The 12,402-nt window shown below is 41.9% G+C and overlaps 1 protein-coding gene across 1 annotated transcript in view; it reads right to left on the minus strand.

Annotated features, from left to right (window-relative positions):
• Positions 1–2,002: 2,002 nt before the first annotated feature.
• Positions 2,003–12,402, minus strand: part of RSPO2 (R-spondin 2) — a 209,450-nt gene continuing 199,050 nt past the window's right edge. The window contains exon 6 of the mRNA XM_073676786.1: positions 2,003–2,771. Within this exon, the coding sequence (XP_073532887.1) occupies positions 2,659–2,771 (113 nt within the window). The 3' untranslated portion in view covers positions 2,003–2,658. The remainder of the gene's footprint in view (positions 2,772–12,402) is intronic.

Consider the following 12,402-nt stretch of genomic DNA (forward strand, 5'->3'; position numbering starts at 1 on the left):
TTGACCAGCACTAGAACCTACCATGGTATGAGGTTGGAGAGAGCGTGTACCTTCTGGTCCCAGTGATAGATGATTAAAAGAAAAACGTTTAGCTGCTTCTTCCTTGGATCACCATAGTTCCTTCACGCGACCAGAGCAGGATCCACCAAACCTTGTAACACCTGTAGAGAATACATAACTACTTTTTGGAGGACATTCTTTCCCCATCCCTTTAGTTTGTCGTTGAGGACCCTCAGATCTTATTCCGGAGGACCAAGTACATCTATTCATTATATGACCCATACTTTTTTTTTTCTAAAGGAATTTAGATTTTTTTTCTTTTCAATTTTTTTGTAGAGGCAGTCCAGACAAATAAATACTTTCTGCAAAGTTCAACAAAGGGAATCTGTCATGTGACAAATTATTTTAATCTATGGGCTACATGAATCACAGACCGGCTCTCCAATTTCAGCTATGCATGTTTTACCCTAAAGCGCTATAGCATTTCAGAGTAAACCTACTTGAAACAGTAGCCAGTGACAATGCAACTCAGATTGCTTCTCCCCGGCCTGCTCCCTTGACTGACAGGTGTCTTCCAATATACACATGAGGAGTCACCTGTAGGTTTATGAGAATGGAGCACGGAGAAGCTGCCAGGGACTTACTCTTGGATTTGTCATCCAAGTCGCATCACATCTGGCAGCCATTTCACAGTAAGTTTTCTCTGAAACATTGCAGCAATTCAGAGTGTAGCTGCAAGAAGAGAACTGGTCTCCAATTGATGTTGCCTGTGGTTCCTTTAACATTACAGTACTTACTTATATGGGCTACTTTTTTTTTTTTTTTACAAATATCAAGAGAGTCTAGAAGTGTACAACCACTTGAGAATGCAAATCGGATAGGACATCTTTGTTAGGACCAGCCGACAATGTGATGTCTTTGGGCATTTGCAGATCTTACTGGTTGTCTATTCTCGAAGCAAGTTTGTCTGGTTTGTATTCTTTTGGCCAGAAGTCCCACCAGCCCCAACTCTAAAAATGCGTCTGCACTTGGTTATTTCTCATTACACTGATAAAGTCTGTTTTAGTATGTCTACAAGTGTGGATGTTATCTCTACCATGCACAGTCACAGTTTATTGTTGGTATCAGGGAATTATGGGCAACAGCTATGAGCATGTACGGTATGGCTTTCTTTAAAGAGGTTGGGCACTAGTTTTTTTTTAATTGATAACCTTTCCTTCGTGGTGGCGATACCCTGCACCCCCACTTATCTGCAGTTACCGTTGCTGCCGGCCGGAAATTCTCAGATGCTGCAGGAACACGGCAATTCTGTCAAAACTATATTGGCCGCGGCCGCATACTTCAGATCCACCTCCATTAATTTGACTAGTGGGTGGATCAGCAGTACCTGGCCGCGGCCACTACAGAAATGATGGAGCTGCAATGTACAGACAGCATCTGAAAACTTCTGGCTGCCACCGGTAACAGTTGGTTGGCCCACTTCCACCAATCAGATATTGACAGCCTATCCAAAACATAGGCCATCAATAAAAAAAAGTAGAGGTCAACTCTAAAGTACAAGGCTTACAAATTTATTGTGATGGTCACAATTGGTTTTGGCTGAAAAACTTCATTGAGGCCCCAAACTTCTCACGATAAAAAAAATCAATACATTACTCTTATATGCTAGCAGAACCTTTGACAGGTTACAAAGAACATCACAATCATTGGGTGACCACCAACAGAGTATCAATAAATCATGGGGTTTTTTTGGGGATGGGGGTGGGAGGGTTCCAAAGCTGGTCATCTCACTCCATCTCGAAATATGTCAAATCAAGCAAGAAGGGTATGGAAGGACGCATCTAAACGTGACTTTTAAAGGAGTTGTTTGTAACTGTGCTACTCCAGGTTCTGTCTGGAATTACAGCTCAGCCCTATCCAAGTGTTTGCTAGTCTAACCTATAAAAGCAAGAGGCCTAAGGATACACTGTAAATAAGTTTATTATAAGTAGAGTCTCAGCACTATGTACAAGGTATAACTGCTGTGCCATTTGGGACATTAAGCAGTTACAGTATATTAGCATCAACAGTTATTAATACAGAACTGTTGGGTTATAATAGGCACCGAGAACCAACAACAGCTAAACAAAAAGACTTCAAATACAATTGTTTTAAAATGTACAATATAGGAACCGTAAACTTAAAAAAAAAAAAAAAAGATTAATTTAAATTTCTACTTCCAAACAGTTTAGTTTTTTTTTTTCGCATTGTTCCTTTACAGAAATATACACAAGTCCGCTTTTTTTTTTTCTGTATGACGTCCTGTAACAGTTCCGAAATACTGTCGGTTTCCATCATAGGCACTGAATTAAAAAAAAAAAAAACACAAATTAAAAAAAAAATTGAAAAAAAAAAATGCGAGAGAGTCTTTGACACATCTACACCAGGTCACTGATTCAACTCAGTATTTCCAACTGTTGGTGTTCTTTTAGATAAGGAAAAAAAAAAGTAAAAAAAAAAAGTATAAATAACACAAACAAGCTTGTGATATACTCACAAAATATTAGTAACCAATACCAATAAAGCAGCCATTCTGCAGTTCATCTGTGTGCAAGAGCATGTAGCAGCCTTTGTGCACTTAGCAAATGAAAAAATAAAATAAAATCAAAAATAGTCTCTTTACTGACTGGTCCTGTCTGTGGCGAGGAAAACACTGTGCTGCTCCTGAGCCCTTTCAAGCAACTTCTTTTTCTTCTTTTTGTTCCTTTGGTCTTTCTTCATTGTTCTTTTTCCTGGAAGAGATGACATCATTAGGATTTTTTTATATATATATATATATATATATAAAATATACAACTCACAGCATCAGCAGGGTCCCTCATTTATAGAAAATCCTACAATATAGTCTCTGAATTACTGCCGTATTTTAAAGTGAATCACCTTTTACCTTTGCTTAGTCTGTAGTATAAGGCAGTGCAGAAGAAGTGAGCCTAAAACCACAGCATGGCTCCTAACTGACCCATTTTATCAGGATTGTACCACAAAAGGAGTAGAGTCAGTCTACGCTTATCCCTAAATTTGGGCTCCTGACCAGACCAAAGGTGGGGATAAATGTGCTGCAGACAGGAATTTAAATCTTGGGAGGTATAGATCACAATTGGAAGATCAGAATGGTTTCCACTGATCGAGAGGAGCAAAAAAAGACTTGTGGTACCCAGTTCCGACCTCTTGTCTGGTCCTTCGTTACAGGCAAACTTTACTTCTGTAGTCGGCATCTCCTGGGCACCTCTGTTGCTTCCTAGACCCTGCAACGTCACAAGATCATGATCTTAAGAAGCGACAGACAGGAGCTACCTGCCAAAAGGATGATGGCAACAGAAAGTCCAGCTGCAAAAAAGTCAACTTAAACATGAAAAACAATAAAACAGAGTACCACAAATCTTTGTTCCTCCAAGTTTCCAGCCGTAGCCGTAAGACATGAAAACAGCTTATCCAAAATTAATACAATAGAAAGTCAACTGAAATTATACAGGTTATAACACATCAGAATTTGACCAGACTTCAAAAGAATGAATTACAGCGTTCTTGGGCAGCTCATGGCAACTGCTGCTGGGAAACTCAAGAAACCCATGGACATCTAATAACTATGCAAGGAAAACTTTAGGGATAGGGGGTAGAGATGAGCGGTGTTCGACTAGAACTGTTCGCCAATCTCAAATTCGAGCTGTTTTGGGCGGTGTTCGAGTAGTTCGACGAACGCGAACGATTTGCAAAAAATTCGGCTGTTCGAGGTTATGTTCGATAACTGTTCGTGCACCAAAAGCGTGTCCTGCATGTCTGGCGCTATTTAGAGCACCAATCATGCAGGGATTGTCTGCCACTCACTGTAATGCCACAGCCATGGTGGTTGTGGCATTACAGTGGTTGCCCAAATCGATGGGAACAGTGCTCACAGTGAAACATGAAAAGCCGGCAATTCAGCAGCGGCATAGACCGGTACCCGACAATTTAGAATAGAAAGAATAGAGCATCACACATAGATTAGATTAGATATAATAAGTACAGTGATAGTGTTGATTACTGTACTGGTCATTTAGTGTTAAAATAAAGGATTTATTAAAAAAAAAATTGGCATGGGGTTCCCCGTAATTTTAGTCTCTAGCGGAGGTTAAGCAGACGGCTGGGGCAGATGTTTGAAGCCTGGGAAGGGGGTAATACCCACGGAGCTTCCCAGGCTACTAATATCAGCCCCCAGCTGAATACCTAGCCTTTACTAGCTATTAAAATGGGGGACCCCAAAAAAATGACGTGGGGTTCCCGCTATTTTAATAGCTAGAAAAGGCTAGGCAGACAGCTAGGGGCTGATATTAATAGCCCAGGAAGGGTGCCATGAATATTAGCCCCCTCCCAGGCTAGAAACACCAGCCGTCAGCCGCCCCAGAAATACTTACCATCACGCCCATTCCAGCTGAAGCCAAGGTCTTCTGCAATAAAAGTAAAATAATAAACCAACATCATCCTTACCTTTCCATGGTTCCCACGATGGCTCCAGCTCTGCTACATTCACATGACAGGCTGGATCGCAGCCGAAAGCTGCCATCCAGCTTGCCATGCCACAGACACCGAGAAGCGCAGGCATGCTTGCACTCTGCAGTGTCCGGCTGTGACAGCATCCAGATGAGCCGAGGTCATGTCCAATGAACTCAGCTCACATCATGCACGTCACTGACAGCGTGGGAAAATTCTCCTGCGCTCAGCGCTTCAGCAGGAGAATTCTCCCATGCCGGGATGGCATTGAGATGACAGGCTGGATCGCAGCTGAGCGCCGCCATCCAGCATGCCATCCTTCATAGACACTGCAGAGCGCAGGCTCTGCAGTGTCTCTGATGGATGACAAGCTGGATGGCAGCGTTCAGCTGCGATCCAGCCTGTCATCTCAATGCCATCCCAGCGTGGGAAAATTCTCCTGCGCTTGCAGTGAGCATGAGAGAATTCTCCCACGCTGTCAGTGACGTGCATGAGGTGAGCTGAGTTCATTGGACATGACCTCGGCTCATCTGGATGCCGTCACAGCCAGACACTGAGGAGCGCAAGCATGCCTGCGCTTCTCAGTGTCTGCGGCATGGCAAGCTTGATGGCAGCTTTCGGCTGCGATCCAGCCTGTCATGTGAATGTAGCAGAGCTGGAGCCGTCGTGGGAACCATGGAAAGGTAAGGATGATGTTGGTTTATTATTTTACATTTATTGCAGAAGACCTTGGCTTCAGCTGGAATGGGCGTGATGGTAAGTATGGTTTAATTTAGAACAATAAAGAATTGTGTGTTTATTTCAATTAAAGGACTTTATTCTGGGTGCTTGAGGGTTTTTTTTAACTTTGACTACGGGGTTAGTAATGGGGGTGTCTAATAGAGGCCTCTCCATTACTAACCTGGGCTTGATGTCAGCTGGCATTATAAGCTGACATCAACCCCAGCCCTATTACCCCACTGCCACCGCTACAGGGCATTGGGAAGAGCGAGGCTAAGTGCCAGAATTGGCGCATCCTATGGATGCGCCATTTCTGGGGCGGCTGACGGCTGGTGTTTCTAGCCTGGGAGGGGGCCAATATTCATGGCACCCTTCCTGGGCTATTAATATCAGCCCCCAGCTGTCTGCCTAGCCTTTGCTAGCTATTAAAATAGGGGGGACCCCACATCATTTTTTTGGGGGGTCCCCCATTTTAATAGCTAGTAAAGGCTAGGTATTCAGCTGGGGGCTGATATTAGTAGCCTGGGAAGCTCCGTGGGTATTACCCCCTTCCCAGACTTCAAACATCTGCCCCAGCCATCTGCTTAACCTCCGCTAGAGACTAAAATTACGGGGAACCCCACGCCAATTTTTTTTTTAATAAATCCTTTATTTTAACACTAAATGACAAGTACAGTAATCAACACTATCACTGTACTTCTTATATATGTGACTGACATGTTTCTATGTATCTAATCTATGTGTGATGCTCTATTCTTTCTATTCTAAATTGTCGGGTACCGATGCTGAATTGCCGGCCGGCTTTTTTAAAGAGACGGTGCATGAAAACACTAATATTTTTTTTAATAAATCCTTTAAAACTAAATGACAAGTACAGTAATCAACACTATCACTGTGCTTCTTATATATGTGACTGACATCTTTCTATCTATCTATCTATCTAATCTATGTGTGATGCTCTATTCTTTCTGTTCTAAATTGTCGGGTACCGGTGTATGCCGCTGCTGAATTGCCGGCCGGCTTTTTTAAAGAGAGTGTCTTCTGAGCAGTTTGTAAGCTTTTGGACACCTTTGAAGGTGTTTTCTATGTGTTTCTAAGTGTTTTTGTTTGCCTGCCATTGGTTTTAACGGTGTTCGACGGTGTTCTAATGTGTTCGACGAACAGTTCCATGAACATCCTGGTGTTCGACGAATCGAACCCGAACACTAAGGGGGTGGCTCAACACTAATAGGGGGTACTTTTCCTCAAAGAAAAAGAAGAGTCTTTCAGCTTTTCATTGAGGATCAAGTTTTTCTGTGGCCCAGATCTCCTTCATTAGCAGGACTACACAATGGCTAAAAAAAAAAAAAAAAAAAAAAAATGGACAAACCTATACGAAAGATGGTTTGGCTTCTAGGGATACATACCGTAATCAGTCTGATATAATGTAGTTGTAAAAGGAGTTGTATAGGATTAGAAAGTCACTGTTTTGAAAAGCATAGACATCTGTCCACAGGTGGTACATAGGCATGAAGGTCAGTCATATCAAATGAATCATGCTGCAATACTCAACACAACCAAAGAACAAGTGTGGGAGTTTCTGGAATAAAAGTAGCTAGGTTTTTCAATTCTTGGTCAAAACAACAACAAAAATACCACAACTTTGATAATGTTTAACATGTTAAAGTTTCGATCAGAAGGCGTTTCAGTATCCGGACCACCAATGAATCACTGAAAATAAGGAGCAGAAGCTAAATGATCCATGGAGCTTGAGTAATTACTGGGTCAGACATTTTGCATCCATACACTGTTGTACTTTGAAAAGTGGTTCTGCCCCTTTGTTTAAGCAACCAACGGAGTCACAACTTCTGAAAAGGAAACTGTCCTGTCCCATGATTTTGGAATTTTACAGACGGTATTGTACGTTCATTCAGTTATGTATTGCTGTTTCATTGCTATGCAGTAGGTTTGCCCCCCTTAGAAGTTTGTCCTTTCTTGCTCCCTGTCTCCCTCTGATGTAGCTGTGATGTCAATAACCCCTCCCTTCTTCCTCATTCACCATTTTCAGCCATGTTTAGAAGCTTATGTGCTTCCAGCCTGTTTCTAAAAAAAAAAAGTATTTTTACCTGCTGTACGTTTGCACATCAACAAGATTTCTGCTTGAAAATAAATCTTCTGAATAGTCAACATCGTGCTTCCTGCAGTCAAGTTAAACTATCTGAGGACATCATTTCGTGTGAGTACAGTAAAGAGGTAACCTAGAAACGGAGTCTCACATCGCCTTATGCTTGCAGCTTAGTCATGGAGTCAAAATAAAAGGCAGTGTCATACCAAAAGTTTATCTACCTTTTGTAAAGTTAAAAACTAGGTCATCATTGTCCCATTAAGAAGACATTCAGTGTGACAAAAGCCATGCAATGCCAATCTTCAGTTTTGACTGCTGTGGGGCATCCAAGGTGGATGCATGAAGAGGTGACCATGACTTTCTCAATTCAGGTCAATAGGATTAGCAGAAACCACCACAAGGGAAAACCCTCTTAATTATTTGTGCATTTTGATAACTGTATGAATAACTCGACCCTCAGCAAGGCTACATCTGATGCCATCACTACCATGGTTAATGGAACTGAAGCTGCCGCTGGATATAATTATTTTGCCACAGAACAGTAGTTTACTAAACCAAATCCCTTAACATTCTGATCGGAGTCATGAAACACAGGCTCTAATCACAGCGGTAACTGAAACATTACTGATTTTGATCCCAAGCTATTTGTAATGTTAGCCAAAAATCTGGATGTAGTTAATATTTTAATGAAGCCGCTCTTTATAACATAATCCATTAAATCACAAACAATAGTTTGCAGTCCGAATCAAAAACACATGACTGAGATTTGTTGTCTATTACTGTACATAGATGGGCTATGCGTACAGTGATGACCCATGTGTCAGATGGTGCCACCAGGCATTTGGGGCTTATATTAAGCCCAAAAAAATTGTAGAAGAAAAAAAAAGCCAGTTCACCACAGATAATTCGAGTCCAGTGTGTATGGAATAATGTTATGACTAGACGTGAGAAAATACAAGAAAGTGAAATGTAAAATTCCATTCCATGAGGTACATGGTGGGAAAAACAGGGAGCAAAAAAGCGACGAGTATTGAATGCAGTCCTGCGTACTTTGTCAAAGCTTTGCTGATAAGGACATTATTTCATGAACCACACATCTATAGAAGTATCTAGAGAAGACATTCTTCTTGCCTAGTCTGTTAGCAAAAGTGGGAATGGATATGCAAAGATAGTTATACCCATTCTGTGGATTCTGACCAAGTGACCATAAAAATTCCATCTCTAAATATCAACAGCTTCTCCGCACTCTAGTCGTGACTTCCTAGTGCCACTGAAGGTGGAGGTCCAAAAGGACAAACCTCACCGATCAATATAAACAACAATTAAGATCCAGTTAGCTCACCACTATGTTAATGCTGTGGTGCAAGGAAACTCCACACTGGTTCTTGGGTGAGAACTTCACAGAACAAGGGTTGTAATCCACAGCACCAATTTAAAAATAAAGTTAAGGCCATAGAATAAAACCTAGCTCAATTAAAAACATTTCATAGATAAGTGGAATATCGGACCTACGTATTTCAAAGCACCACAGAGTTCTTAGTCATAGTCACCGTTCATAAGGTTACAAAGTTGACAATAGTTGAGCAAAAAGACTCACAGGACACTAGTGCAGTGGCAATGTTCATAGTCCATAGTCCCCGGTTCAGAGCCTGGCGAAACCTCCCCTTACCTGCCGCTAGTCTTGGCGATTCTTCTGATTAGTAGGCCCAGGTGCAGACCGCCGCAACGATAATGAAGAGGCACCATGAATGCCAACAGTTAAGAGGTTTGCAGGGTTCTGATAAAGGGGGACCATAAACTACTGACTTGGCCACTGGACCAAAGTCCTGAGAACCTTTTTGCTCAACCTTAAATATTCCGATGAAATTTTTTTTTTCCTGTAGCGACTTTGGTTGTGCACGTTAAGTCTTTGTTACTTCTTTTAACTGCAGAGTAATTTTTACATTTCTGTACATCATGTTTACTTTCAACAGTGATTTTGCTACACAGTTTTAGGAGAGTTGCAGACAGAATCCACCTGAAAAAGACTATGTGCACATACCCCAAGGCTTCATTAGAGAAGTTTTTTTGTGCATTTTTTAAAGTCATATAGAGAAGTTTATAGGAAAACTTCAGACCACCATGCATAAAGAAATTGTCCACTACTTTTACATTGATGACCTATCTTAGAATAGGTCATCAATGTCCGACACCACCGCCGATCAGGTGTCAGCCAGGGTCCGACACCACCACCGATCAGGTGTCAGCCACTGGCCGGAAGTGCTCACTTGCCGAGCTGCTCCATCTACTTGTAGTGGTCGCCGCAGGGTACTAACATCCGCTTCCTATTGATTTGAATAAGAGGCGGATGTGCAGTACCCTGCCGTGGTGTCTGACCCCGGATGATCAAACATTGATGACCTATACTAAGATAGGTCATCAATGTAAAAGCAGTGGACAACCTCTTTAAAGATTGCAGTGGTTTTGGGGGGAAAAAAAAATAAAAACACATACATACACACACACGCACACACACGCACACACACGCACACACACGCACACACACGCACACACACGCACACACACTGCTCATAGCAGGTTTTATAGGCATACAGCAAACATGGCCATAGCAAGAAAAAAAATCTATAATATATTTATCTATTAATATTTGATGTGATTTTTCATTAAGTAATGTAAGAGTAGCTTTACATGTAGTAGTTTTAATATTCCAGTAATGAATAATCACTACCAGTGTCATATCTTGTTTTCAGAAGTCTTTCAATTTTTTTTTTTAAATATTTATCATATTTTAATCATTTTCTTCAAGTCCGTGACCACCACTGGTCCATATTAACAGCATGGAGCCCTCCACAAGGTGGTGATATTCTGCTGAAAATCAAGCAATGGCACCATACATTATGTAACTGCTAAATCTGACCATTTCATCTGCTGGGGCATAAATCTCAACTTGGCATAGGGATTTTTATGCAATAAGGAATAGCTGGCAAAAATAAACACATTACCGATCCATTAGGCCATGTTCACATGTTCAGTATTTTACATCAGTATTTGTAAGCCAAAATCAGGAGTGGAACAATCAGAGGAAAAGTATAATAGAAACGTCACCACTTCTGCATTTATCACCCACTCCTGGTTTTGGCTTACAAATACTGACCAAATACTGAGAGTGCGAACGAGGCCTTACAAGGAGTATTACAGTTTAACAGTGTAGTATTTCAAAGATTACAACTTAATTTTAATATAAATTTCATAAAGTCATTACAAAAAAAGTCACATATAGACTTACAGGGATATCTTTGTCTGTAGACCTTTACCTGTACTAGATATTGACCGTTTATAAAGGGATCGCAGAATCTCACCGTTTTGTCTTGTGGTCTTTGAAATGAAAAAATGCTGCTCTCTTGGCCAAACAGAAAAATAAGCGCACACAGAATCTGGCGCCAAGAAGATTTGATTTCAGAGCAAGAAATTAGATTAGGATCCATTAGGAATGACCATGCATTTAAGAGGCAATAGCTAAGCTTATTTGTGCTCATCTTGCATTGCAGGCTCTTCAAATAAATACTGGACAAAATTTCTTTTAAACTTTAGCATATGAAAAAAGTCATTTACCAACTTACATTTGGTACAAAAAAAAACAACCTGATCCCCTATTGTGTGCTGTATTTTCGATGTGCAGCTTAGTGTTGAGCGAGTATGTTCTGTTCCGAGTATGCTCGGGCGAGCACCGAGTAGTTACAGCTGCTCGGTGTTATGTTTGAATCGCTCCCGTGTCCATGATTTGCGACTGTTTAACAGCTTTATTACATGTGAGGAATGCAAAAGAAACAATTATTCCTCACATATATTAAAGCTGTCAAACAGTCGCAAATTATGCACACGGGAGTGATTTAAACATAACACCGAGCAGCTGTAACTATTCGGTGCTCGCCAGAGCATACTCGGCGAAAGGGTTAACAGAACATACTCGCTCAACACTACTTAGGACTCCTAAAAGAGAACCAGTCATGTCAGATAACACTATTCAACTGCAGATATAGGGTCAATCAGGTTAAAAGCATTATGTAGGTGCCCAGCCACCATGTTGAAAGTGCAGCTATTGGGAGAAACTTTATTCCTCCTTGGCGCCACCGGCTTTCAGTCATGGAAGTGTGCACAAGTGGCTGCAGTCACTGTAAGTACGACCCGCTTCTTTGACTGACAGCCAGTTGTGCAGGGCATCACTGCCGTGAGCAGTGACTGTAGCCGCGCTGGCATGGAGCATTACTTCAAGCCAGGGAGTAATACATTTATCTCCCAGTAGCCGCACTTTTAGTACTGCAGCCAAGCACCTTTAACACAATTAACCTGCAGATTAACCTCATACTTGAAAGTTAATAGCGTTATCCAATGTGACAGGATCCCTTTAACTCAGTCCCCATACTTGACGATGGCACGGTATCACACCAGGACACAGGAAATGTCAGCTAGATCAGTGTTTTTTTAAGCATGATGCAACTAGCAATGCGTGCACTCGGTTGTTATGCACCACAGTAGGAGCACAGGGCTTGGAGCTTACGCACCACAGTAGGGGCACAGGGCTTGGAGGTTGCGCACCACAGTAGGGGCACAGGGCTTGGGGGTTGCGCACCACATTAGGGGCACAGGGCTTGGAGGTTGCGCACCACAGTAGGGGCACAGGGCTTGGAGGTTGCGCACCACAGTAGGGGCACAGGGCTTGGAGGTTGCGCACCACAGTAGGGGCACAGGGCTTGGAGGTTACACAGAGTAAAAAGCACAGAAGTTGACAGTTAATAGAAAACACAATTGACAATGCAGCTTACAAAGACAGTTTGATCACAGTCTGAGATCACACAATAAGGGATTATATGGTGAAAATAAGTTATCACCTGTTCACAGGATGAGAAATAACCACCAGTGGCGGTCTGACAATTAGGAACTACACCAATCTGCAAAACAGGGAACTTTTATCTCCATCATAATGGAGCAACAATGCAAATACTTGGCCAGTGCACCATTCATTCCCTATTGAGCTACAGAGCACTGCACTCAGCTGCTCCATTCATTCCCCA

This window comes from Phyllobates terribilis, unplaced genomic scaffold, assembly GCF_046119375.1.
Source record: "Phyllobates terribilis strain yellow unplaced genomic scaffold, ASM4611937v1 Scaffold_4__5_contigs__length_816908805, whole genome shotgun sequence".
NCBI lineage: Eukaryota > Metazoa > Chordata > Amphibia > Anura > Dendrobatidae > Phyllobates > Phyllobates terribilis.